Genomic DNA, 27,295 nt, shown 5'->3' on the forward strand with positions numbered 1-27,295 from the left:
TTCCTATATGTCAACATAAGAAGACTGGATATTGTGTCTTAATTAAGCACTTAGCCATTAGCATAGAACCAACATGCGTATGCATTTAAAGCCGAAGATCCTATCTCCATGAACTTGGGAGTATGATTCATTGAACTTGCTGTGATTTATTTTTGCACCACAATCTTTTTCGGATTGCGGTGCAAAAACACTGACATCAGAGCTGCCACCCAGCAGTCTGCGGACAAGATTAATAAATTAGTAGCGTTTTTAGAGTGCCGGACTGAGTGAGAACACTACTCAGGGCAGATTATAATATCCATTCAAACTTTAAATGTTGACAGGGACAACATAAAAGATATTAGATATTTTTTATTATCTAAGGATGTCCACAGAAATTATTCAGGAAAGACAATGATGCCTATGCATTGCTAAGCTGACTCATGTTAATTTAAAAAATATATAAAGTTTAAGACTCTGTGCGGACTCTGGACACCCATGTGCATGATGACATGTTAAAATAATATCTGATGCGTGCCATGCATTTAACAGTTTGCCTTGTGTGTTCTTTAGCCAATGAAGTTTGCTACGAAAAGATTGGTTGCTTTTCTGATAAACCCCCTTGGTCAGGAATACCTGGGAGACAACTGTTTGGTTTACCTGCCTCTCCTGAAAGTATGCATATCTCCTTTTCTCTGTTCACCAGAGAGACTGGAAATGTGTCACAAGTAAGACCTCTTCTTTATTATCATATGTTTACAGATCATTTGTGACAGCTGTGTGTGCTTGTTCTCCATTCATACGAATTTGCCTGGGGGAAGAGCAAGGTTATTTTTTCAGGTACTGATGAGATAGATAAAGTAGCACTTATTTATTTCTAAAGTACTTAATACAGCTGCCTGTGAGCAACTTCAAGTTATAATTATCAATAATTAGAATGAATATTAATCTTCCAGATCTGGTATCTTGCCAGCATTTGTCTAAGCTGATTTATTCAGCAGATTTCAGAAAATGCAAAACTTACTATTCAGTTACCTAAAAAGTCCAACTAGGCTGAGAATATTCTGTATTACATGGAGAACGAGTCTATTTATGAGGTCACATCCATGATGTCCAATGATATACCTGTACTGGATCACACTACTTCCACCCTGAGCAGATTTTTGGTGCTATGGGGGGGCTGTAGCAGAAGTACTGGATAGTATACCAAATACTGTACATCCTTGGCTCTTGATCTATAAGTTTGTAAAGCCAATGATAGAGATACATATGACAAAAAGAATATAAGCACCTATGAAATTTTGTCAGCCGCCTAGCTTTGGAAATCTATGGACTGAAGATATTGATACCAATTTTAAAAACATGTAGCATGACAGCTTGTCAAGCTTTATAAGGTTTGTTAGCAGATAATAGGAAGAAAATATCCCCCCTTTTTAAAGCTCCTTGAAACTTCAAAGAATTCATTTTATAATTGTTTTTAAATTTGAAACAGAAAGTATACTACAATGATACATCCACGATCAGAAAATCATATTTCTCTCGATGGAGGAAAACACGCTTCGTTATTCATGGATATACAAGCACTGGAAAATATGGCTGGGTTGTGGAGCTGTGCTTGGTAAGATATTTATATTTTCAAATTTCCCTCTTAATTTGCAGACACTAGAACATGGAGAACAGGTGAAAATTTCACATGTGTGCACGCACACATGCGTGCACACACACACACATACACACAGAAGAATAGATTTGGGGGAATAAGCTTCTTACCTTTTTTCATACTATAGCTGGGGTGTGTGTTTTCATTTGTTTGTGTCATGTAGATATTGTTGTCATCATCTCTTGTGATCTAGTGATCTCCATTGCGACCTCCATCTGTTTATTTAACACATTTATTCATATATTTGATTTATGCACCTCTTTCCTCTCCAAAATGTTGCCTGAGTGGCTCACAATACATTCCATATAACTTAGAAACATAAAACAGATGTTTAAAAATTGAAACATCTAAAAGCAAGTAAGTTTTTAAAAAAGCAGTCTCCACTCCTTTCAAAAGTCCTTTTTACAACTCTGTTCTGATTTCCTTCCTTCCTTCCTTCCTTCCTTCCTTCCTTCCTAGGCCACTTTTTCCTGATAAGGGCACCCACGGCAGCTCACAATGTTAAAAATAACAGAATTAAAAACATAAGTAAAATTTTTAAGTAAACAATTAACCTGTGTTAATTAAAATACAACTCAGTAATTAAAAGCAAATAAACATTAAAAGCCACCTAAGTTAAAGAAGGCATTCAGGGACTCAATTATGATTGTTAAAAGCTTGCCTAGAAAGATGGGGCTTCAGCTATTGACAGAAGGTCAACAGGGAGTGGGCCAGCCTGATCTCCCAAGGGAGAGCATTCCATAACCTGGGAATTGCTGCAGAGAAAGTCCTCGGTTGTTTCCACAACAACCATGCCTGCTCTTGCAATAGGACTGAGAAAAGCATCTCCTCTGACAATCTTAAATGCCAAGAAGGCTCATATGGTGAGATAGGGTTCTTCAAGTAGCATGGATCCAAGCTGCATAGGTGATGACCAGCACTTTGAATTGGGGCCAGAAATGGACTGGTAGCCAGTGCAGTTGTTGTAGCAGGGCCATTATATGCTCCCTACAACTGGCCCTAGTCAGTAGTCTGGCTGCTGCATTTTGAACCAGTTGAAGTTTCCAAACCATCTTCAAAGGTAAACCCACATAGACTGCATTGCAATAATTGAAACGGGATGTAACTACAGCATGTGTCACTGTAGCTGTATCAGACATCTCAAGGAACCGGTAAAGCTGGTGCGCCAGTTTTAACTGTGCAAAAGCACTCCTGGCTACTGCCAAAACCTGGGTATCCAGGCTCAGGGATGAATCCAAGTTGTCAATTTGAGTTTTCAGGAGAAGTGTAATTCCATCCAGCACAAGTTGTATCCCCACTACTTTATCTGCCTTCCAGTTGATTAGGGCCACCTCTTTCTTGTCTGGGTTGTTTCAATTTCTTTGCCCTTAGCAGTAATGGGTTGGATATCAGGCACTGGTTTCAAACCAAGATAGCTTCCTTTGAATTAGATGGGAAGGAGAGATAGAGTTGGGTGTCATCAGCGTACTGGTGACACCAGGTCTGAAAACTCTGGACCACCTCTCCCAGTGGTTTCATGTAGGTGTGTGTGTGTGTGTGTGTGTGTGTGTGTGTGTGTGTGTGTGTGTGTGTGTGTGTGTCCGTGTGTGCTTAAAGTCTGATTAAACAAACAATTTTGCTTGCCAGCGGAAGAATAACAGGTATGCAGCCAGCCTAACTTCCCTGTAGGAGCCAAGCCCTATATTTGCACTCTTAAATCTTCAGACTTGGTGGACTCTCTTTAGTTTGCAAACATTGGTAAATGATCTCTATAATTTCTGAAACACTTTTTTGATTGTGTGAATAACTAATGGTGTACTTTCTTTCGATGCATTGCGTATATACTACAGTTGCTGGTGAAGGTGGAAAATATAAACTGTTTTGCTGTTGATTGGGAAGATGGAGCTAAATGTACCTACTTTACAGCTGCAAGCAACATTCGTGTTCTAGGAGCTATAATAGCTTATCTTCTCAATGCTTTCAAGGTAGGAATAAATTTAAAAAGGGATGTAGTGGTAAATTTAAAGTGCAAGTGCTTATCATGACAATTGCCGTAGCCTCTGTAAGGATTGCTACTTAGCTCAAAGGGCATAGGGGAGCCAGAAGTGGTACAATGATGTCATAATCCCTGTTACACAAAATGTCCTGAGGCTTTGATGCTGAAACCTCTGGATCTACTATACTAACTCTACTGATTTGAAGTAAGCTTCATGGATCCATACTATACTGTGCTGAAGTAACTTGACATATTTTTAAAGATAAATGTTTTGCTAGTGTGCAAAATAAACTAGAAGTCATATACAATAATGCATTCAATAAAAACAGAATGCAGTTGGAAAGTCAAGTATATGCAGATAAATCCCCAGATTCATTTCTTTGCATCAGGTCTCTATTGAACATTCAGCATTCTCATATGGATTCAGACAAAAGTGACTATACCTGTCCATGCAATGAAGCCACACATCATCATAATCTGTGCAGTCAGTGTCAACATTTATCCTAAGTACTGTACATGTTAATTGAACCACAGCTGTTATGCCAAACAGTTTGATCATGAAAGACTGAAAGACTGAAAAATCATTAATTTTTTCTTGATCATGTAAGCCTCTATAGCTTTTCCACTTTTGTTTTTTAATGACTAGATAATGTATCTGTACTCTCCCTCCAATGTCCATCTCATTGGCCATAGCCTTGGTGCTCATACTGCTGGAGAAGCAGGAAGGCGACTTCGAGGCATTTCCAGACGATTTCCAGGCATTGGCAGAATAACCGGTAGGCAATCCAGGAAAACTAGATTGTAATCATTGATAGAGAAACAGGAAGGTTTGATTGGTGTGAATCAATCAGTCAGGGGAAAGTGTGGATTTACCAATGTGGGTTAAGGGGTAAAAGTTAACCAGGATCTTTCAGATGGAGCAATATTGGTCCAGTAGTTGTTTCTGCAACATTCAAGGACAGAGGCAATATAGAGATATGGCAAAGAATGCACTCTCACCTACCCCCTATTTAGGCAAGATCAAACAGCGTTTGACTAAGACACAAAGAGGTGGAGTGTGTCAGCTGTATCTACTTTGCCAACACTCCTGTGATGCTCACATGCAGGGAGGGTGATAGTTTGAAGAGTATAGCCTTCACTACCTGTAGGAAACTTCACATGAGTTGTATCCCTGGCAAATTAGGGTTCCCATTCATAAGGAAATCCACCACATACAATGGAAGCTCTTTTTCTCAGACTGTAGCCCTTCATGTGTAAGGAAGTAGTAGAACCGGAGAGGGGATAGGAAGCTATTGGTGATGATGATAGGTCCCACCTACTTCTGTTATGCCTTCAAGGCATGATTTTAATTTGTGCAACTGGCCCTGCCTGAAAAAGACAATAGACATTTTCCGTGCCACAGTTATAGGTATGCTGGACATTGACACAGGAGGTGTAAGGTGAACCAAGAAAAGAGAAGTGTGGAGCCTTATCCTGATTTTCAGTGCTAAAGAGTACAAGAGGAGAATGGAGCCACTATAGCTTCAAGGGAAAGCAACATCTTTACTTTTACCCTTCATTTCCATGTGCTGATACAAAAGTCAAAAATGGAGTAGCCTTCCTTTTTTTTTATTGCAGTTGTTGAAATATTTTTTTTAAATTGTGAGTTACATCTCTTTAAACAATAGTGCTTACATCTTTCACATTTTCAACATACAGTTGTTATGGAAGTTGTAGCTCACTGTTTCAGACAAGCAGCAAATTATTTGAGGTTAGTTTTGCTTCAGAAGCAGTAGCATTCCTAAACTTGATTTAGAAACCCAGAAGCATGAAGCAGCTAGGACATTTTGTGCCTCTCCATCTCTCTTGTAGCTTCTCCACACCTTCTAATGCTGATTTGACCTCGTATGGGAAACATTGCTTTGTTGGAGTAGAATGCCTACCCATCCTTTCCTGATACGGCTACTGCCACTGCCTCATAAACATAATTTGCAAATCTAGCATCAACTATGGCGATAAGGTCAATCCTTGTCAATGTGAATCATGGCTAATGCTGATGTAGATGAAATGCTAAGCCATGATTGCAGTAAATCATGAAGAAGGAGAGGTTTGTGCCCAAAACAGAAGACACAGGTATGTGGCACGTGCATCTACAACACATACTGTTACATCTGCATTGGCTCAAAAATATCTCCTGAAAGTCAGAACTACAACTACTATCTTTGTTACTCTCTATGTGAGAACTAACCAGGTATAATTCTTGTAATGTCTCTTTAAGTGTCAGCATGCTTGAGTGATTTCATGCCTTTCAAGTATATTTTATGATTGATAACTTTTTCAAAATAAGTGCCATCTAATAGAGGTGAGTTGTGCAGTTCATAGCCAATGGTAAGGGAACTTGAGTGTTGTGGTCCAACAACATCTGAAGGGTAGTCCACCCTTTGTTATTATATTTGTCTTCAATAAATATCCAGAGCATTTTAAATACTATTAATCATCACTCTGACAGGGACTCTGGATTTAGAGGGAGAGAGAAAAAAGCAGCTTCCCCATCCTAACTGGATGATTTTATATCTCTTTAGGCTTGGACCCGGCTGCAATTGGTTTTGAAGGTTTTCCTGACATGGTCAGGCTGGATCCTTCTGATGCTCAGTTTGTGGATGTCATCCATAGCAATGCTGGGCAGTTTCCCAATATAGGTAATGGTGAAGCACATTAATATTAATGCTAATTGTATAAAACATATTTATTGTTATGGTATTGTTAATTGTGTAAAACAAGCATAAAGAACAGGCTGATTCATTTCACTCATCTATCATCTATTTTAGGACTAGGGATGCTTAATGCTACTGGTCATCTTGACTTTTACCCCAACGGTGGAAGTATTATGGCTGGATGCAATGATGCAGTTACATCACTGCTAGAATTCGACCAAGGTAAAATGGCCTGTATCATCTCTGCCATAGACATGCACAGTCTCTGTCATTTTGCACCTTGAAACCTGAAAAGGGCTGCCATATTCTTATGGAAGTCACAGCACCATGCAAGAGAAGGGAGTGGAGGAAGATGTCCAGAGCCCTTACATGTGGGTTTCACTAGCAATTGTCAGGACTCACAAGGGCCAGAATATTTATTTGGGGAACTGCAAAATTTCGCTAACCTGAATGCTGGGTTGAATCCCATTAGGATTGCTAATCTCCAAACCCTCTCTCTTTTGACCTGACAAAATTTCAATCCCTACCTCAACTTCTGCTTTTACCAAAGATTAGGAAAGTTACTCTTCTGAACTACAACTCTTCAGTCAGCATGGGCACTGAAGTCCAAAGAAATAACTTGAAAGCTCTGACCCCTACTTGAACATTGCATGCTCCTTTGCCTCTTCCTTTAAACCCAGACATAGTTCGTTATAGAGATAGTCTGTCTTCTCTTCGCAATTACTAACATGAAATCCCAGATGTAGTAGACATAGTGATGAACTAGGACTCAGAAGACATGGATCTGAATCCCAGCATGGCCATGGCAACTCACTGGGTGGTGGCAATGGTAAAACCAATCCTTAACTATATAATATACATTGAAAACACTATAAGGATCACCAGAAATCAGATGTGATTTGATGGCTGATAACAACAAATGTCTCTGAAGATTCTCAGGTGAAGCTGAGTCATAGCGACTGGACTTCTTTCTTATGAGGTTGAGATCTTTTGCTACTCATCCAAGTAGCTTCTTCAGTCTGAGGAGAGTTGGTAGGAAATCCTCCAGGTTGGTTTCACTTTCCCCTGAATAGGCTTGTTAGACAAAGGAGGGGGGGTGTTGATTGAAAATCCCACTTCTGCAATCCTTCTCCACCCATTGACATGAGTCATTAACAGTCATTAACAGTGGTCTTTCTGGTGTGTGGTCCTGTTATTTCTGGGGAGGAATGAAAGTGCAGCATAATAAATAGGAGGCAGAGAGGTGGTTTGAGAGAGGGGTCATGGAGGCGATACATGTGCATATAGAAAATCCTTCACTTAGCAGGGGTGGAGGTGTTAGATACAATCTGTCCCCAGAAAGATCAGGACCACACACACACACCCGAAAGACCACTGTTGTTAACGACTGTTAACGACCTATGACAATGGGTGGAGAAGGACTGTAGAAATGTGGTTTTCACTCTCTCTCTCTCACACACACACACAAAATCACACCATATCTTTTGTCCATCTAATGAGCCTATTCAGGCAGGGGAAAGTGAAACCAACCTGGACGATATAACAGGGGTCTCCTATCAACTCGCCTCAGAAGCTCCCTGGATGAGTAGCAAAAAGTTTGAACCTAATAAGAAAAAAGTCCAGTTGCCAGGACTCCACTTCCAAGCAACAAATGTGAAATCCATTTATTAATGCTGACTAAAAGCAGACCCACTGCATGGAGGGATTTTGTTAGGTCAATACTTATGTAAGTCCCATTGATTTAAAGGGCCTTTTTCAGGAGTTGGGTCATCTTAGAGGGCTTTGGGAACAAATTTGTGGCCTATGGGCTTCCTATGGGCCACCTGGAGCCTGGAAAATGCTGCTTTCAGCTTAAAAAAATGAACAAAGAGGAAGCCCTATGACCCACACTGAACTACTACCACTACCCTTTTCCATTCAACATGAGACTAACAATTGGATTAATTTAACTCCAAGAACTCGCAATACAAAGTAGAACATCTATTTTCACCCCAATATGTCTTTGCTGTATTATGATTCATATCTAACAAAGCTGTAAAATTTCTCACTTATAGCTTTATTTTGGCAGAGGTTCGTAATGTTGGAAACTGCCACCACTCCCGAAGCCATGAATATTATAAATACAGCGTTCTTTATCCACTTGGATTTCTTGGTTATCCATGTGAATCATACGAAACCTTTCAGGAGGTAAGCATTTGCATGTTGGCTTGATTTAAGTTGAACCAGTCCTTCCCTAGACATTGGCTATGCCAGCGCAACTCCCGAAATATCAAGATTAGGGACATTGACCTTCAGGGCACAATGTAACTAGCAGGAAGGCTGCAATGACAGCGCTTTGCATACTCTATTGAAATTTAAGTATTGGGCTTAATTACTTGCCAGAGGATGTACAAGCAGAAAAAAATAATTGTCTCTAATCATAATATTCTAGATCCAAACTACAGCCCACGAGTCACATCCAGCCCACCTTGTCATTTTATTTGGCCTGTTCCATTCAGTCCATGCATGTGTGTGTCCATGTGGGCGTTCGTGTGGGTGTCCGTGTGTGTGCAGGAGGGGTGGGGGGCATGAATGCATGCATGTGTGCATGCATCCGTCTGTATGGTGTGTGTGTGTGTGTGTGTGTGTGCGGACGGGTGGGTGCGCACATTTCTTTGGCCCTCAAAAATGCTGAAAATATATGATGTGGCCCTCACGCTCAAAGGTTTGGAGACCCCTGTTCTAGGTGATGAGGCAGAAGCGTAGCAAGAGATTTTGTAATTTATTGCCTAACAAATGTCAGAATACAAACACCTGTCTGTTTTATGACTGATAGTTTATTTACTCCTAGGGAAATTGTTTTCCGTGCCCTAGAGAAGGATGCCCAATGATGGGTCATTATGCCGACTGGTTTCGTTACAGACTGAAGAAGGAGAAGCCAAAGTATTATTTAAACACAGGACCTAAGGAACCATTTACCAGTGAGTGCATAAAAATAAAAAAAGTCTCCTATAACTATTGGTCAGTTGAACTCCGGTGAAATCTGCTACAGAAGAATGTATTCAGCATATCCCCTAAGACTAATCAATTCTGAGTATCAAAGCTCTATACATAAATGCCATTTCCCCAGCATTTTCTGTGTAGAACCATGGGATAGTGGGACCCATACACTGGACTGTAGGGGTCAGGCTGAAATCCTCTTACTTAGTACAGTATAGTACCATATTTTTCCATGTATAAAATGACACTTTTTACTTAAATAATTAGACAAAAACTTGAGGGTTTTTTAATACATGGAAGGCAGCCACTTTCCCCGCCTTTTGCGAAGCCATAGGGTAAAGCAGCCGTGAAAGGCTGGCACAATCACACCCCTTTGATCATGAAGCAGACATGAAAGGGCTTCAGGATCAAAGGGGTGTGATCGTGCAAATTATATAATTTGGGGTTTAGAAAAGAGTTTCACCCAACTCTGGGAGGCAGTGGAAGACAGGAGGGCCTGGCGTGCTCTGGTCCATGGGGTCACGAAGAGTCGGACATGACTAAACGACTAAATAACAGGGATTATTTTGGGAGTAGGACTTATATTACGAGCATCCTGAAAAATCATACTAGGGCTTATTTTCACGTTATGTCTTATTTTAGGGGAAATGGTAGCACCTGAGGATTTATCTAGTTGAGCTATTTGTTCCACATGAGATACCTGATTTGTCCTGATGGTCCCAGTTTTCCCCCTACCATCCAGATGATGTTGCCTTTTATAGCAATATGTACAGGAACGAAGTCTCCCTCCCCCCATCCCCAACGTTTTTCTTTCTTCTTGCCCCCTTGAATTAGTTTGTTCCTCTTCCTTATATTGCCTCTATAGCCTGAGATCTTTCCTTTTGAGATTTTTTTTCCCAGACATAACCCAACATCTGTATGCAATGGGAATGTGTGTGATTTTATGTTTTTGGCACCTTCTCAAACTGAAGAAATCTCTAAAGACAGCAGAGGACAGAAAATAGGAAGCCAATGTAGATGTGTGCTACAGCGGTGAAGGAAGCTGGTGGGGGAAAAAAGGAGCTTGGAAGCTTCAGTTTTAACTCTCTTCATCAAAAGCAGTGTCAGAGGCAGTGGTGGCAGCAAGTCAGAGAGAAATATTAGCAAGTAGTGGCACAGGATAAGGGATCAGGGTTACAAAACACAAACCTTGAAAATTACCTGTATAAAGAAACATGGAGTAGTTACTGGAACAAATATCCAGTCTGGAGGAGCCCAGATTTACAGAGACTACTTATAATGGAGACAGTATAAGTAGTAGCCACTGATAGCTTTTTTCCCATGAATTTGTCTATCCTTTTTCAAAAACAGTTCATGCTGGCAGTTGTCGCTCCTTGATGTAACAAAATCCATAGCTCAGCCTGTCCTCTGTCAGCATTTGTTGACAGTGGAAGGGAAAATCCTATGTGTTCTTCTACAGCAGGAGACTTTGTAAAACTCTAAAATATATATTTGAAGTTGAAAGCAATGTAGGCAAAGTTCATGCCTGAGTGTGATACTGTGTGATTCAAATGAATAAATATCCCAGAGTTTTAATCACAGAACATGTTCTCTTACCGTGTCTACTCACATTTATAGATGGAATATACACATACATTTATGATGCAATTCTAATTCCATGTACTAGGATTTATACCCCTTGACTTCAGTGATATCTGCTTGGCAATAATAATATAGCCCATAACTATAGTTTATCCAGCTTTTCTCCTCTTTTTCTCTTGTTTGACTTTCTATAAACTTGCAATTAAAGTATTAATTAAATTAAAGCTATTAGCTTTTAAAAGAGTGGTCCTCACTTGTTCATTTCATTGCGACAGGCACCAATATTCATATACTTAAAAAAAACTCTGTTTGAAATTCTTGCATTTCTTACTTTATGTAATGTATGGATTCATTATATTTTTAATACCTAGGCTGGAGGTATAATATATCTGTAAAACTGTCTGGAATGAAAAGTGTGAAAGGAGAAATAAATATAGTTTTCCACAGCAAAGATGAAGACATAAAGGAATACCAGATTGTAAGGTATGTTTTATACATTATAGACAAACACTTAGTTTTGCAGGTTTGCAAACTGGGATATAACTAACTACATCTACCATCCAATAAATAGTTAGCATGTTTTTCCACATATATAGAACACAGACCCTACAGCTAAACTTCAAGCAATGCAGTCCAGAGCTGTGAATGATTTAAAAAAAATTGACCACAAGTCCCAGAATCCCCCAGTGATCAGAGTCCTTGTCAAGGTGGCTCTGGGATTCTGGCAACTAAGTCTTAAAATAACAATTACCAGCTCTGTGTCAGCATTCAGCTAGATGGTGATCCAAAGAACTCCCATATCCTGCAAAGTGTGCACGAAGTAGCTTTGCATCCGATTTCAGTCAGGGAAGTGGCTCGTCTTCGATCTAAAGGTATTAGGTGTGCATAAATACATCCAACATTGGGAGAAGGGGGGGCAACCTTTGCAATCTGGAGGAGCATATTGGTTAAAGTATATAAGAAAAATTAATATATAACAGTAGTATTATTCTTATTGGTTAAAAGGCTTTAGGAAAAGAAAGTGGTTTCTACTATGATCATTCATACTTGGGGTTAATGTCCTTATAAGTGTTTAGTGTTGTGTTTAAAGTATTAAATTGGGAGCAAGAAAATGCAGGCTCAAGTCCTCACTGAACAGTGAAACTCATTGTCTCCAACTGATCTACCTCATATGGTGGTTGTGAGGATGAAGTGGGAAAAAGGAGAGCTACACATGGCACCTTGACCTCATTCGAGAAAAGATGGGATACACATGTTACTTATGAGACGCATTTGAGCACAGTGTCTTTGAATTGGTGGGACTAGGAAGCTTTGGTCTGGCACTCCCAGGAAAGAAACAGGTGCAATGCCAGCTTTGCAATTAGAAGGTGACAAAATGTTTTCCCTCCAGAGATGCACTATTCCCCAAATGTCTGATGGCTGTACATTCGACTTGCAAAATAATCCCTTGCATATATCACTTCATGGCAAATCAGAGCCTAACAGCATGCTCAATTGCAGAGCTGCAGAAACTTGTGGTAGGAACAGATCTTTGATTTTTCAAGGAAGTTCTGCTTCTCATTTCAAAGCTGTTGACTTCTCTGTTTCTCTTTTTAAGATGGAGAATGCATACTCATTGAATTGCCCTCTTGTAGTTGCTGCAGCATCCTGGGTCAAAGAAGTAGTAGCTCATCCTTATTTTTTAAGACATAAACTAGCCTGGAATGAACCATCCAGATTCCTAGTTAGGCAGTCAGCAAAGGGCTGGTGGTGGTGGTGGTGGAATGAAGCATCATCGTTTTTATTTTAATAAAATGTTCAGGTTTTTGTGAAAAACTGCATCTTCTTTTGTCCTCTTTTTAAGTGGTTTCCCTCCTTTTGGACAAAGCATAAGTGACCATCCTAACTTCTGATTCTAGATTCAAGTCTGAATGAGTAAATAAAGTACAATAGGACCCCTATAGTTGTGGGGGATCCGTTCCACAATCTACCTCAAATGCCTGAAACTGCAGATAGCAGCAAACCTTATACTGTATATCATATACAAGTGTGTGCTGCTTAAAATGTGTGCTACTTTGTCACACCCCTTTGTGACAGAGGCCACAAGGGGGCGAGAAAAAGGCCACATGGCCACTGCTCCCTTGTATGTTGTTGTCACATACAGCACTGATGGTACCTGTCTGTCATGGGTTTGGAGGGAAAGTTCCATCCTATGGGGAGTGGAAGGTGGGACATCAGGGGGGAGGAGCTGTACTGTATATATATTTGGAGCTTGTGTGGAGAGTTAGGAGTTGGAGTCTGTGTGTCAGACTGGGTACAACTGTGTGTCAGTTAGTACATACCTGATAGGTTCAGGTTTCTATCTGGGTAGCCAGAACTGATAGGTTCAGGGTCTGTGCGTTACCTTAAAGTGTTCTGTGGGAACCAAGCTGTTGTATGTGTGTGATTGGGGCTATGCCACGTTCCAGTTTCCTATTTACCTGATTCTTTTATTTACCCTGTTTGTTGTTTCAATAAACCTTGTTCTTTTATTTATTAAAATCCATTCCTGGTCTGTGTGACTCCTTACAGGGAATGGTTGGTGGCAGCATAACTATAGGGTGGGATACTCCAGTAGGTCTGGGGTTGCCACAGTTGTATATAGCAGTAGTTCCCAACCTTGGGCCTCCAGATGTTCTTGGACTTCAGCTCCCAGAAATCCTGGCCAGCAGAGGTGGTGGTGAAGGCTTCTGGGAATTGTAGTCAAACAACATCTGGAGGCCCAAGACTGGAGACCACTGCTATATAGGACTGCAATAAACCACAGATAACTGAAACCATGGATACCAATCCCGCAGATGCGAGGGTCCCACTGTGTTCTTCAAGGCACGAAGAAAGCAAACATTGCAGTGTGTGCCCACTAGAAGCTGGGAGGGCCTCCAAGATCCACAGTTGGATGATACGGTGTGTAGTGGACAACTACAACTGCACGAAATAGCAAGGCCTTTTTTAGTTCTCCTGACCTCCTTATTGAGTTTGATGTCACGTGGAGAAAGAATGGAGGGAAAGAGGAGCAAGAGTGCAAAATATATGTGGCCATTTGCACTGCAGTACCAGACCTGGCTTCCGGGCTTCCTTGCCTGAGATGAAAAGAAGCAATAAGGAGGACCTATTACAGAACAAAAATGACAAAATGTTCTGTAGCATTTTAACAATAAACACATTTATTTTGTCACAAATGTACATCGGCTTCTGTTGCCTGGTCCGCTAGATTCAGGAAGTGGCCTAGAAAGTTTCATGGTTTTTCTTATAGTAGAGAAGGAACAGATTTATATTGCAGATTTTAAGAAACAAAAAGGAAAACCAGGTCACATCTAATCAGAGCTCAGTTACAAGTATACAGACAGTATGCTAGCCTCCAGCATGAGCCACAGGGCCTACGTCTAACCTCGGAATATATAGATGCTTCTCCCTCTGTATGCTTCTTTCTTCTTGCCCATTTTCTCAGTCTCTTTCATCTCCTCTTGCCATTTCCCACTCGTCCTCAAAGTAGAATGCTGCAGGCTGCAGCAAGAAGACCATGTTTCCCTGAAAACATATGGCACAATGTAAAATATAATCTGCAGGTGCCCAGTAATAACACACAATTAAAATAGTCAAATGAGATGAAGCAAGTTACCAATAGCATATAGAAATTGCCAGTAGCCTTTGTAATTCTTGTTCTTGTGAATTGGTAGTCATTCTATGCCATGAGATCTGCCTTAACAGCAACATATGAACTAATGAACTTCAACAGGTCCCCCTGTGTCATTAATAGCTCTGCTCAGGTCTTGCAAACTGAAAGCTGTCGATTTCTTTACTGAGTCAGTCCATCTCATACAAATCTTCCTCCTTTGGTAATGCCTTAAGTTTTTTTCCCTAGCATCATTGCCTTTTCCAGTGATGCTTCTCTTCTCAAGAAATATCTGAAGTATGTAACATCAGCTTAGTTATTGCATATTCTCGTAAGAGTTTGGTCTTGATTTGATCTCAGATCCACTTATTTGTCTTTCTGGCTATTCATGGTATCTTTTAACACCAAATTTCTTTTTTTTTTTCCCCTGCCAGCTTTCTTCTTTGTTCAGCCTTCATATCCTTACATAATAATTGAGAATACTTTAGAAACCTGATGAAAGTTCCCAGTAGAACTTGGTGTTGGTGTTCACTGACATGTCCTTGTACTTCATGATCCTTTCTACTTGCTTCATAGCGGCCTTTCCTAATGTCAATTTGCTTCTAGATTCTTGGCTGAACCAAGGCATAAAACATCTTGGATTATTTCAATTTCTTTTTTAATAATTTTTAAAAAATATTTAGCTGTAACACTGCTTTTGCAGTTTCTTTTTTTACCATCATTTGTAGTTGTTTCAAGTCACTGCTATTTTCAGCTAATATCTTCTGTGTATCTTAAATTATTGTTATTTCTTCCACTCCTTCATCTGACTTTAATCCAGATTTTTAAAATTATATGTTCTGCACCTAGATTGAATAGATGGGAGATAAAATATATCCTTGTCTGATACCTTTGGCAAATGGAAATAATTCTACTTCTCTTGATTTTAACCTAACAATAACCCATTGTCCACAGGATAAATTACACACTATGACTATCAAATGTTGTGACACATCAGTTTCTTTTAAAATGATCCATAGTTTTTCATGATAAATAGTGTCAAAGGCTTTGCTGTAATCTACAAAGCACAGAACAACTTCCTTCTGAAATTCTTCTCTATGATAATATATAGTTGCAATATGAGGTCTAGTGCTTCTTTTCTGAATCCAGGCTCAACATCTGTCATTTCTTGCCTTTTATCTTGACCATCACATTGCTTGCATGGGAAATTAATGAGAAATTCCTATAGTTACTGCAGTCCATGGTGTCTCCTTTTCTTTGGGATTGAACCCTGTCTGTGAGCCATTTCTTTGTATTTTGCATTTGTAGACATATTTTTGTGAAGATATGTACAGATTCTGCCTCTGTATCTCAAAACAGCTGTATTATTATTCCATCTACTCCAGGTTCTCTATCACAGGTTTCTTCTTAAAAGGAACCTGCCATCCCTTCATCTCTTCTGCATAGTTCTTCAATAAATTCTTCACACCTTCTCTTTATTTTAGCCTATCAAATAATCTATTCATGTGTTGAACATTCAGCATCCCTAATCTAGGTTGAAATTTCTCTTTGACTTCCTGGATCTCACAGAAGAGATATCCTATTCTTTTTTTGTTCTTTTTCTGTTCTATTTCTTTGTAATGATTATTACAAGAGTTCTCTGTGTCTTACATGCGAATTGCTGAAAGTTGCATTTAGGATTCTGATCCTTTTGACTCACCTTTTACTTTCATGTCTCATCTGTCAATTAATAATTTTAAGAGTTTCTTCAATTATCCATCAAGTCTTTTATTTTATTTTGACTATCAGTTATATGGTCAATTTGATTTCTATATTAGAGATCAGTTAATGTCTGTATGTATAATCTTGGTTGCCTGAAGCTTGTATTTGCAATCAACTAATGTTTGACTTCACAGAATTCAAAGAATTAATTTCTGACTTGTCCAAGTGTGTTTGATTCTGCTTTTCTCCAACTGTGTTTCATTCTGTTGTATTTTCTAACTTTGTATTCCATTAATCCATTATTATTATCAAAATATCCTGTTTTGGTATATGAACCATTTCTTCTTTGATACTTGCATAAAAGCTTTATGTTCTTTCTTCTTGGGCATCAGCAGCAGTTGGAGCACAGACTTAAATAATGGCTATGTTGATAGGTTTTTCATGCAGTCTGATTTGTATTGTTCCATTAGGCTTTACATTATAGTCCGTAACAGCTTGTGCTATAGCTTATGTCAAGGTTAGATCCAGAGTGATTCTAATTGGGAGTCTCATTTCTAACCTGGGAGGCTCATTTCTTTGTTTCATTTTAGAAGTATAAATTATTCATAAGTGGTTTGCCATGGGCTTCTTCTTTTAGCTTGAGTGTTGCTGCTGTTGTCTACAATGATCCTCAACCACTGTCACCTTCAACTACTGCTGCTGTCCAGTAGTTGTCCTTTAGGAGTTTCTCTGCCCCTATCACCACTGAACTATAATTTCTCTTCAGCTATTGCAACCATTAATTCCTAAAGAGGGCAGACTGACAGAAAGATAAACTAGTCGGCACATCATGAGAAGGCAGGACTCAATGGGAATGACAATAATGCTAGGAAAAGTTGAAGGCAGCAGGAAAAGAGGAAGATCAAGTATTACATAGATTGACTCCCTAAAGGAACCACAGCCTTAAGTTTAGAGGAGCTGGGTACGCCTGTTGAGGACAGGACATTATAAGGTCACCATAAATCAGAGGCAACTTGATAGCACATGACAGCAGCAGCAGCAGCAATAACAACAAAACAGCATCCTCTTTGTATTGATCCCGCAGGTGTGAAGCAGAGGCAACAAATTTTCCCACTCTTCCCCCCAAATATTTAGAGACTCAGCTTTAATAATCCCTCCTCTGTGTTGAGAACATTCCCATATATCACATAAGAGCTTACACACCAAGCAAAATCCAGGAGTAGAAGGAAAGAGGGAGGAATTAATTTGTATCTGATATCATGTGGATCTGATGAACTAATCCTAATGAAGGGGCAACTAAAGCCCTCTTAGACAGGAACCTTTAGAGTATTTGGATGGACCCTGAGTCTGATAGCATGGCTAGTTAAAGACTGCACTCTGAACACGTGTACAATACCATTATTAAGTTGTATTCAAAACACAATTTTAATGAACTATGCTGTCATTAGTCCAACTTGATATTATACAATATTTGCATAAATTGGAAGTTCATACTGTCATCCAACTTGAAATGTGAGGGAGACGTGAAGGCTGTTCCACAACTTCCCTCTTTTACTTATTTACAGTGGTGACCTCAAGCAAGAACAAATCTACTCGAAGATCACTGATTTAGAAATCAATCCTGCAAATGCTACGAGAATTGAGTTCATTTGGCACAAACAGTTCTTCACCTTACTTTGGGCTAAACTGGGAGCTGAACGAGTGAGTCTAATCCGTGGACAAGATGGGCACAAGTAAGTATCACTCTTCTCAGGTTTCTCTTTCATGATTTATATGGTGCCCCCTTGGATGCTACAGAAATTAAAGGCATATGTCATCACTGGGCTTTGGGCAGAAGAACTAGTGGGAGTGTTTCCTCTAGCATTTTGGCGAGAAATCATGCTTTTTCCTCCACCTTCTTTCACACACGAGGAGGTTTGGGGTGTGAATTTCTCTTGACTGAACTTCATACTCATAGAATTACTGCCTAGCAGCTAGCAGCTTCACTTCTAGGCAAGGGGGCTGGGGACCAACTCACTACTCCAGTTCAAGAATGGTTGGATTTTTTCCCCTCTCTCCTCCTCTTTCCTATACAGAGAAGGGGATGGTGAGCAATGTGCTCTCCACTGGCATGTAGGGAAATATTTGCACTTATCTCTGAACAGGGATTGAAGATAGTTGGGATCCCTTTCCTGCTGAGATGAAGCAGGACTTTGGAATGGGCTTGGGGAGGAGAGGATCTAGATCCTCCACAGGATCCCTTGCATTAAAAGGAGATCCAGAGGGGCATCGGAAGTAGCTCGCGGTGGTCGTGGGACTTTTGCTTTCTTGCCTGACTGCTTGCTTGTTTGCTTATGGCAGCTCACAACAATATTTTTAAAAACCGTCAAAACCCACAAAACAGCAAGACAAGTCCATAGGTAGAGATGCTACATTCACTCCATTTCATCCTTTTTTCTTTTACTCCATTTTGACTCTGCAACCCTAGAGTGTCTTGGGACCACATGACCTGAAATATCATCTTCTCCTGTCTGAACCTACTTGCACCAGATAATCTTCACCATAGGTCCTGCTCCCAGTGTTCTGTTTACTTTTGAAAAAGTGAGAGAATTATCTCAAAAGGAGGGGAAGGAAAATATTGACCCTTCAAATCTTGCTAAACTGTAACTGATCATCCCTATCCATTGGCCGTGCAGGTAGAGGGGCTGCTTGGAGTTGGACTCCAACTACTTTTGAAAGTTTCCAAGGATGGTTAAGAGACACTGAACATTCTGGCCACAGACTCCCTCCTTGGATGCACGTATGCTTTTCTGCAACCTGGAGTTTCTAAGCTTCCTTCTGGTCCCCAAAGAGCATGTCTGGGTGATGCTCCCCTAAGTGTCAGGAGTGTTTGGGAGATGGTATTGGGGAAAGATGTTGGAAGCAGACCCTAAATAAACAGTCTTTCCCACAGACTTCTGCCTGGACACCAGGATGGCTCCAATCCATGTCCTTCTGATTTTTTAAAATGAGATAATACTGATTGGAAAAGGGTGTGTTCCTTTGTCACACCATAGAAGCAGAATGGCCTCTTCAGAAAGGCTCACTTTGCACTTTTCCATCACATGGCACGTGGTCTCCTTTCCTGCACCAGACTGCAGTTCCATCAAAGAGCCAGTGTGAAGTCATTAGAAAGCTGGATTGCAATTGGGAAGATCCATGCTTAAGTCTCCACTGAGCCAGGAAACCTTCTGGTTGGCCTTGAGCTAGCCTTGCTTTCTCAGCTGACCAGCCTCATGGGTTGTTTTTTAAAATAAGATTGACATATGGAGAAAATGAGCATGTCCTGGAGAAGATACAAATGTCACTAATGAACCAAACATAACTTAACGGTCTTAGGAGTCATACATAGAAATATTCCATAATATTTAGAAACTAAATTGGGGAGGGGGGATTGAAATTAACTGGGAGGGGGGAGATTTATTGACAAAAGGATTTTTCTCTTCTCACAGGTCTTTTCTTTGTGGCAATGGGACAGTAAGATATGGAGATCCTCAGATACTGGCACCCTGTTCAAAGCTAACAGAAGAGAAATGTGTGAATGTGCATATATATGTAAACTGTAACAGTTAAGAACACCTGTCTTCCTTTGGCCACTAAAAGGGCTCAGCATTGTGGAATGTGGCCATTTAAAGCAAGCCTTCTGTGAAGTTCTCTTTGACATTTCAGCTTTGTGTGAAATTGCTGCCATTGTTTTGAAAATGAGAAATCAATGTAAAGTGTTCAGTATGAATTGCTATCCACTTTCTGGACAGTGAACATGAAAGCAGGCTGTGGGAAGACATTTCCCAAAGCAGCCCTCCACCTGTCAAGAAACAAAATGCCACTGTAAAGGAAGAGATGGCCACCCATCTCAAGTTATCAGCCGAACTGTACAAGCATATACATGACTGAATCCATACTGGGTATGAGTGCAGAGAGTCATTCTTCCAATCAGTTGAAATCTTCCAAAGCGGTGGGCAATACATGCCATATTTGGTTCCTGTTATGTACTTGTTAAACCTGAACCTTCACCATTAGGTTTTGGCTGATGCTTTGTATGGTTCCCATCTCCAGCAGTTGCTCTAGATTTGTTAAGAGATCCTAAGATGTCTCTCCACCCCGCCCAATGCTTTAAATTATAGGTCTATCTGACATTATGTGTTCTGGGCTTTAATATCTTTGCCTCGTTTTTATCTGTCTGAACACCATCACCACAAATGAACCATGATTAGTGGAGCCACTCCTGGATTTATGGACAAGCTAAGCAAGGTTTAATATAGGAGTTCATATTTTTTAAAAACTTAATTCCAAATTTAAGGTGGGGATGAGACTTCTTCAATGTGCCATTTTTAAAGGCTTCAGCATGTCTCTTACCACAATCCTGACTGGACAGGGATTAAGGGTTGTCAGGTGAGCAGCAGCACATTCCCTGAAATCTCAGGGCCCTAAACCTAAGACCTAAGAGCAGGCTGCTGTGCTGTCATTTGGAATGTCTAAGGTGAGTCTTTATGCAAAAAACTTTTTTTTGAAGTTACCAAATAAATGGTTTCTAAAAACAACAACCATAATTACAACTGAGCTGTGTGTTTCATATTCTACAAATCTATTCTGAATCTGAAACTATTACTACATAAAGTTATAAACAAGAGCAGAATTCCTTTTAATTCATTTTAAAAGAAAGAGAGGGTGCAACAGGATCGGGAACTGGAAATTCTTCAATAATTAGGGCTGCAATCCAAAGCACATTTAACTAGGGACTCAGGGAGACTGGCATCTGAGCAGACATGGCTAGGATGGTACTTGGACAGAGCAATGCTACTTACTTGAGTGGCAAACGCCATTGGTGCAGCTACATTGAAAGCCTCGGCAACTTATGCTATTTAGGTAGAGAAGGTTATACCTATTTTTAAAGAAATGGTTTTGTGGTTGCCTGAGAGTGGGAAAATAATGTAGATATGCCAAGTCCAGTCCTAGTGTACTTTTTAAAGCCTCTTAGGAGCCACACATAAACCCCAGAAGCAAACAAGTTTTGGATTCTGTGGATCTTTGGCCTATCTTGACTTGTTCCCAGAATTTCCTTTCCTGGACAGTTTTCTCTATATGGTGTTTGACAGCTGTGTAACTTCCCGCCATCACAATACAGTGGTACCTCAATTTATGAACTTAATCCGTATTGGAATTAAGTTCGTACGTCGAAAAGTTCGTAAATCGAGGCAAACTTTTCCATTGGAATGCATTGAAAACCATTTAATCCGTATCTGCTGTTTTCCATTTGTAGGTCGAGGCGCTGTTCGTAGGTAGAGGCATTAGTTCCCATCGGAACTAACACAAAGCCAGTTAATCCGTACTCTACCACTAGGGGGTGAATTTTTTAATTTTTTCTTCTTCTTTTGACCTAAGGTGAATTTAGGTCAAAAAAAGGGCAGGAGAGTTTTTTCTCTTTTTTTGGTGTAAGTCGAGGTTCCGTTCGCATCGTTCCCAAGTAGGGACGTTCATGAGGTTCCACTGTATATAGGCCTCTAATCATAAATCTCTTTTGTGAACACAGAAGAAAATATGCACTGTATGTTTGGTTCCTCTGTGTGGTATGGTTTTGAAGCTTTGGCAGTCTGGCTGCCATAGGTTAGCTGCATCTAAAACCATGAAATCTGAGGCTGGGGATAAATGTTTGTAATGTCGCAGGTAAGGGGCAGGCAAAGCTTGGGAGGGGAGAAAAGGTTCTCAGATAACTGAGTCCAGAAACTTGTTTAATCAGGTAATATGGCAACCCAGAACTCGGGGTGGCATTTTTCAGTGGCTGGAACCCCAGAACTGTTTTTCAGCATGGAGTGCATGACTGGTGGGAAATCACAAATAATGTTTCAATTTGTGGGTGTCTTTTTAATAAGCTTATTTAATGGGCTCAACAAATGACCTTTTATAGTCTGTTCATTACTGGTTAAATGAGCATTCCGATTGTACACTCAATTGCATACTTGTGGTAATTGTTAAACTATACTAGCTGGAGCAGTTACAATGTTACTACCATGAAGACAATGACAAAATAGGTAAAGGCTCCGCTTGACATTTAGTCTAGTCGTGTCTGACTCTAGGGCACAATTCTCATCCCTGTTTCCAAGCCGTAGAGCCAGAGTTTGTCCAAAGACAGTTTCCGTGGTTACGTGGCCAGTGTGACTAGACATGGAATGCAGTTACCTTCCCACTGAGGTGGTACCTCTTTATCTACTCGCATTTTTACATGCTTTCAAACTGCTAGGTTGGCAGGAGTTGGGATAAGCGACGGGAGCTCACTCCATTACATGGATTCGATCTTACGACTGCTGGTCTTCTGACCATGCAGCACAGAAGCTTCTGCGGTTTAACCTGCAGTGCCACCAGGTCCCTCCATTACAAAATTTTGTCATTTTGTAATGACAAAATAATAAATGTAATAGTACAAAATTGACCAAAGCATAGCATTCATATATTAAGCCAAAAGGAAAATGCATAAGACCCTATTAAGGCAAGTGCAACATGGCTGTGAGGTCTCTCCACACATCCTCAGCTGCAGCAGTTTTTTGAGCGAAGGCTGTAGGGCCCTAAGAGCTGTGTCAGCTGCAAACCTGCAATCTCACATCTCTCCCAAATCTGAGTTCAAATTATGTGCCACTTTTGTGCAGTTTAGGGGCCACAAACTTGCAAATGTTGCAAATCATGTCATAGTGTGTCAGTTACGGGAGAGGGCTGGTTATTCTTGGTTTTTACCTGGAGCCCTCCCTGCACATCTCGTTTGCTTTCTTGAGGTGGTAGGGAAGCTAGGAGTTTGTGGCCCATAATAATACCAGGACTTTCTTAAGGGATTTGGGTGTTGGTTATTTCCCTTTAAGTGCAGAGAAAAGCCCAGAAGGATCTACCCAGTTTCATCCCATCCCTTGGCAAAGGTTAAAAAAAAAGGTAAAGAAAGTGGAAATCTTTTCACGGCCTTGTTCTTCTATGTATAGGGTGGAGCTTTATTTCTGTATGCCTATGGAGAAGATTGGAAAGGCAGCTAGCAAAGGAATTAATAGGAAGGCAGGGATATTCTCAAAGACTCTCAGGTGTGAATAAACAACAACAACAATTGAGTTAGTAGCAGGCTCAGGCCATGCTATGCAACAACACACAATGTTAAATGGAGAAACATACAAGCTTGCATTTCCCAACGGAATCTTTGGGTTTTGAAAAGATTTGGCTATGCTGGGTGGGAGGGGGTTGTGTCAACTATGAGCATAGTATTTGGGGTTCTGAGCAGTCCAACTGAATATTGTATTAATTTGTATTATATGTTAATTAATGCATATTTTCATATTATGCAAATTAGGCAATTAATTGTTGCATTGGTTTTTGTTTTTGTTTTTTTTACCAATGCCAAGTATCGTTGTCTATTTTGGCATGGTGGGAATGACATCAGTGGCACCAGCAGATCACTACTAATTAAAGATGAAGCTGCATGCATCCTGAACTTAAAGCAAGGGACTCTTTGATTAGTGGCAATCTATTGCTGATTGTGTTTCTACTATGGCAGCATAGCTACGCAACAGCATACTAGTCAATACATTTTAGCTTTGGAATAAATTATACAATAAGCACTACTTTGAGGGCGGCAATATATAGTGCAATGGGCTGAATGTTGGATTTGGAACAGAGAAATGCAAGTTCAAATCCCTAGTCAGTTACAAAATTTACTTGGCATCTTTGAGTCAATGAAGATTTCTCAGTGTAATCTATTTTACTGGATTGTTTTCAGAATTAAATAGGGAGGGGACCCATGAAAAGCAGCCATGTAAATTGTTGGTGAATATGAAGAAATGACGGCATTTTGCCATACACATTGAATTTCTGGTAATATTTTCATGAGATGGCTGTTACTTTGCACAATTTTTACTGCCTGGAAAACAAAACAAAACAAAACCCACCTACTGACCCCTGAGAATACCACAGGAACCCCCCACAAGTGACACACTGTCACCTGATTTGCATGAGGAAATGCAAAATAAAATGAGGGCAAGCTGCAGAAATCTTGGGGGGGGGAACAAAGTGCCAGTTCCGTTAGAAATGCAGAATGAATGTTTCATTATATATAGAACATGTCTTAGCTTAACTGTCATTGCTATATTTGACATTTCACACACACACGTGCCAATCTGTTGTACTACCTGTCTTCCTAACTCCCCAACCCTGTTTGCTGTGGTTTTGTTTCATTGTTTTGCTATGCTGGGAATGAGATCTATAACATAGCTTGAATACATTTCAGTAAATGAACTACAGCATCCAGAACCACTCAGCCAAAACAGTCACCGACCCTTTCTTTTCCCAGGAAGTAACTCTGCCATAATGAATGCAGAAGCACCTACTTCCTAGGCATGCATACTGAAGTGTAGGACTCCTGTAATTTAATAGGGCATTTATATCTGAATAAGCAGTTCAAAGAGCCAGGCCAAAACAATACATTCTTATTGTCTGAAACCTCTTCCCAGAAGTGTAAGATTCACAGGAATCCTAAGCACAATACCTACTACAACAAAAAAAAGTGGAATCATTTAAAAAATTGTACTACCACTACTGACTTTTCCTTAATTGGCCAATTGTATCTTTACACATAGCAGTGTCTAGCTAAGCACTCAGATAAGATAAGCTTAGCCTGGAAGGTAATGTTTCTGCAATGGTAGAATAGTAGAGCTGGAAGAGACTGCCAAAGTAGGAAATAAAATACAATACATAATGTCAGAGCTTTGAAAAGTTCCTTTTTTGGGGTGACAGCTCCCATAACCTCCCAGACAACATTCACTGCTGTGGGTTACTTCATTTCTAGGCACTACACTTTCTCCACAGAAACAGAGCAGGGACCTCTGTCAAATGATTTCTGCAAACAAATTTCATCTGTACGTAAAAGGACAAGGTGTTTCCACCACTGCAACATTTAACCCTGAAATTGTGGATGGTTTTGTTCATTGGCCATCCACACAGAAAAGGTGTTGCTTTGAAACTGTAGAGTCACAGCACTGACTCAACGTTCTGCCTTACATTTTCACTTCCGCATAGGCTAAATACTCTGTTTAAAATATATATCAAAGGTTGGAAAGCAGATCATGGTCCAAAAGGGCACTGAATGATACGCCTACAATTGGGAGCAGGGAAGGTCCAGCTAAATGACCAGTATGACAAATCTAAATAGCAATTCCAGCTGGCATCCTAAGATATGGTAATTGTACTGGATATCCATCCCTGCTCATTCTCCATTCCATCAGGCCTAGTGCCTCAGCTTGAAGGCATTTTAATGTGTGTTGTGCTTGTATAATACTAGCACATAAAAATCTAAGTGTGAGAGGAAAGGAGTGGGTCCATATCCTGGGGCCCATCATATCATTTGGAGTAAGTCAGAGAGGGAGGTGTCAACACCACAACTCACTGAACAAGCCCTAGAAGCAGTGGCACTGAGCACGGGAGCAAAATTCTTTCAAAAATTATCTGTTTTCTTCATTTCTCAGATTGCTGCTCCTTGTGCTGTGTTAATTGATTTTATTAAGAATTTGGCTTTTGTTTTCCCCAGTAGAATATTACTTAAATGCTTAGAATTTTTGTTCCCAAACTCATGGCCTTTTTGCTTGAGACACAAGATTCTTCATAATTTTATTTATTTCTAGAATTTAAAGTTCAGCTCCCGCCCCCCGTTCAATGCTTATAAATATTGTTATTGCCTGTCTTCTTACGGATTGCTCAAGCTGAAGAATTTCTTGTATAAATGTACCTTTAATATCTACTTTGCTCTTTTTTTAAAATGGGAAACAATATTAACAATATGCCTCTAATGACTTCTTTTCATGGTGTCCCAAAGGATCAATGGACTTTCTCAGGGGGTTGGATTTGTTTTCTGGTAGTTTTCCTCCTCTTAGTTGGTCAACTTTGTCCTTTTGATACAGAATAAAAGTAGGCAGTCATCATTTATAGTCCTTTTTTTTTTGGTTCTATACAGGGAAAAAGAGAGAGAGACTACAGAGTGGTCTAATATACAGCAGGGTTTTATGCTTGCTCGTTTAATATTTAATTAACTATTCTTATCAACAAGAATGTAATCTAACTGTGAGTATGAATTATATTGCCGAGAGAAAAAGGTAAAGTCCTTTTCATTTGATGGAAGTGCTTGCCCTGTGTGGTTTGTACTTGTATTAGTCTATGGTGTCACAGAAGGCTAAGTTTTGTCTATCATGACTGTGAGTATTAACACTTTCTTTTGTCTGTTTTTGGTCCAGTTGTCCTGTTAAAATCTCCCCAAATTATTACTTTTAGCAGTCCTATCAGTATTAGTTAGTAGATCCTCTACAAAGGTCTGTTGATCAATGCAAAGGTAAAAACAGTGGTGCATTGCTAGACGATGATAATCTGTTCCACTGAAATCACTGTCTAGCGAAATCATTGTCTAGTGAAAAGCAAATCTCGTCTAGCAAAAATCGGTTTGTGAAGCAGGGACCAAACATTGTCCAGCGAAATTCCCCCATAGGAATCATTGTTTTGCGAATCGCTATAGCGATCGCAAAAAGTCAATGTCTAGCAAAAAAACTGTCATGCCGGGTAACTGTCTAGCGAGGCACCACTGAATTTACTTTTTTTTTTTTGGACCTCTAATACAAATTCAACTACCTTTCAGATCAATCAGTCTGACCTGTCTGGTCAATGAAAATTGTGTACCAATTCAAACAGCTGTTCAAAGCAATTTCTAAAACAAAGAAAGAAAAATGTCTGTTCCCCTGCCTTTTACATTCCCAAGGCATAGACCTGTTGTGAAAACATATGGTGATTCATCACAGCTGTTGCCTTTTTCCATTGATGTGTTTCCTGCCAAAACGTCTCATCAGGTTTTTTAGGTTTAACAAAGTTGATGACTCTATGGTTTCTAGGATGCATTTCCAAGCCTCCAAATATTCAAAGATATACCTTTGAGTTCTCTCATAATGCATCACTATTTTCATAATGCTGCATATAACAATTGCAAATATACATCTCAAAATTAGCTTGTAAGGAATGCAATAATAATAAACTAGACTTTCTTTTAAAAAAGAGGGACATGTTTGCCTAGTACA

General features: G+C 39.9%; 2 protein-coding genes across 2 annotated transcripts in view; both read left to right on the forward strand.

The window, feature by feature from the left end:
* The window catches only part of LOC110071998 (pancreatic lipase-related protein 2), a 46,462-nt gene extending 45,818 nt beyond the window's left edge, over positions 1–644 (forward strand). The window contains exon 13 of the mRNA XM_078389601.1: positions 553–644. The gene's annotated coding sequence lies outside the window, so the exon portion shown is untranslated. The remainder of the gene's footprint in view (positions 1–552) is intronic.
* Positions 7–20,353, forward strand: LOC110072000 (pancreatic lipase-related protein 2). Its single transcript, XM_020779966.3, has 11 exons — positions 7–707; positions 1,472–1,597; positions 3,469–3,603; positions 4,261–4,390; positions 6,176–6,292; positions 6,422–6,529; positions 8,376–8,494; positions 9,138–9,267; positions 11,239–11,350; positions 17,765–17,932; positions 19,670–20,353. Exons 1-11 carry the CDS (start codon positions 510–512, stop codon positions 19,788–19,790), a joined length of 1,464 nt encoding a protein of 487 aa, XP_020635625.3. The 5' UTR covers positions 7–509; the 3' UTR covers positions 19,791–20,353.
* The last annotated feature ends 6,942 nt before the right edge of the window (positions 20,354–27,295 follow it).

The sequence above is a fragment of the Pogona vitticeps genome, chromosome 3 (assembly GCF_051106095.1).
Source record: "Pogona vitticeps strain Pit_001003342236 chromosome 3, PviZW2.1, whole genome shotgun sequence".
Classification (NCBI taxonomy): Eukaryota; Metazoa; Chordata; class Lepidosauria; order Squamata; family Agamidae; genus Pogona; species Pogona vitticeps.

What these genes read in the sequence shown, in the direction of transcription:
- LOC110072000 (XM_020779966.3), top strand. Translation starts at nt 510, where the DNA reads ATGCGTGCCATGCATTTAACAGTTTGCCTTGTGTGTTCTTTAGCCAAT. An exon ending in ATCTTCTCAATGCTTTCAAG is followed by an intron (nt 3,604 to 4,260) that starts GTAGGAATAAAT and finishes TTTAATGACTAG; the next exon opens with ATAATGTATCTGTACTCTCC. An exon ending in CATACGAAACCTTTCAGGAG is followed by an intron (nt 8,495 to 9,137) that starts GTAAGCATTTGC and finishes ATTTACTCCTAG; the next exon opens with GGAAATTGTTTTCCGTGCCC.